Below are 1,559 nucleotides of genomic sequence, written 5' to 3' on the forward strand. Positions count from 1 at the left end.
TTAAATTAGTAGTAACACTTTTATTTATACAAAACAACAGAATATATAAAGAAAAGGTCACTCTCATGCCTGGGAGTTCTACTATTGCTCCAAATTGCATTAGCTGAGGAAATGGCATGTTTAGAATTAAAAAAATAATAATAATAAAGCAAACATGAGTGTTTCATACAACCATACACTCCCTTTGTCCTGTTCTGTCTTCATAAACTATGCTGTAAAACAAGCTAAAATGCAGAACAACTAAAAAGTGTCCTTCCCTATACCTGGGCTAAAAGCTACAAACATAAATAACAAAAGCACATTTGTTTGGCTTTTACATTACACAGCTTCAAGAGTCCATCCAGTGTCCACTTTTCCTTATTTGATTCTGAAGATGAGAACAAAAAAAACAACAACAACAACAACATTGATAACAGTAAAGAGAAACGACAGCTTGCTGAGGAGAGAGGAGTGAAAAGAAATGGGATGAAAACTCCTGTGTGTGTGTGTGTGTGTGTGTGTGTGTGTGTGTGTGTGTTTGGTTGTTTCTTCATCAGAGCTCATTGGAAGCTTGCTTGCCCTCGTTGAAAGGCATTTAACATGTAACATGTCTGTGTTAGGTCCCTCCTGCAGGGGGTGCTGTGTGCTGCCGGATGGGTGTGGGCAGCAGAGGCGAGTGCTGGCAGTCCGTGGCAGGCAGACAGAGGGGGTCTTTAGTCTGTAAAGTCTCTCTCCTCACTGCGGGATGGAACAGCTAGGTTGGGGAAGGCAGGAAGTTCATCTCGGACCACGGTCAGGTCAGCACCGTGCACCACAGACAACACACTCTCAGAAACACAATCAGCCAGACCCAGACACCCCTGCTGGTTTTTAGGTGGTCCGTTCCTCCCCATCGCTCTCCTGCTTGGTCCTGCGCAGGTTGCTCTTCATCTTAACAAACTCAGGGGTGTTCTCCTGTTCCTCCTCATTTTTCTGTTGATCCAGCTCCAGCTGCAAAAACACAGACATTGGCAAATTCAGATTAAATCAATTATAGAAGTAATAATCTGTTGCATCTATAAACCGCATCTTGTTGCAGGTCTCAAGGTCCAAAACCAGGGTTAAATAACTTTTTTCTGTCTCTTGTGATCAGATACAGTAACAGTGTGCATCCATCTAATTGCTAAAATGACAGTTTCTACGTATGCTTTCGATCGTTTACCTGCTCTAGTTTCTGTTGTCTTTTCATGAGCTCTATCTCTAGGTCGCTCCTCTTCTTGTGGGCCTCCTGCTCCTCCTTCTGAGCCTTGAGAACTTGCTCCCTCTTTCTCTTCTCCATAACCTTCTGGAGCTCGGGTTTGTTCTGAGGAGCCAGACCCCTGTTTAGAATCAGTGAGACAGCATGTTACTAAAATAAAGCTTCATGAACAACCTCCCTCTGACACCACAGGTCCCCACTCAGAAGGAGATTTGCATTCACATTCATGCGTAACAGATGATAACCATGACCTCATTCTAGTTTTACCGTGCATATCTGTAGTAGATGTTCTGTATTAGACATGCCTGTCGTGTTTCAGGAAAGATTTTGATTTTAAACCCAA

The 1,559-nt window shown here is 43.0% G+C and overlaps 1 protein-coding gene across 2 annotated transcripts in view; it reads right to left on the minus strand.

Annotated features, from left to right (window-relative positions):
- fam107b (family with sequence similarity 107 member B) overlaps positions 1-1,559 on the minus strand; it is a 23,959-nt gene continuing 22,400 nt past the window's right edge. For both annotated transcript variants that reach the window (XM_028585057.1, XM_028585056.1), the window contains exons 3-4: positions 1,181-1,337; positions 1-969 (exon numbers count right to left, since the gene is read on the minus strand). In XM_028585057.1, the coding sequence (XP_028440858.1) occupies positions 850-969; positions 1,181-1,337 (277 nt within the window). In that variant the 3' untranslated portion in view covers positions 1-849. The remainder of the gene's footprint in view (positions 970-1,180; positions 1,338-1,559) is intronic.

The sequence above is a fragment of the Perca flavescens genome, chromosome 8 (assembly GCF_004354835.1).
Source record: "Perca flavescens isolate YP-PL-M2 chromosome 8, PFLA_1.0, whole genome shotgun sequence".
NCBI lineage: Eukaryota > Metazoa > Chordata > Actinopteri > Perciformes > Percidae > Perca > Perca flavescens.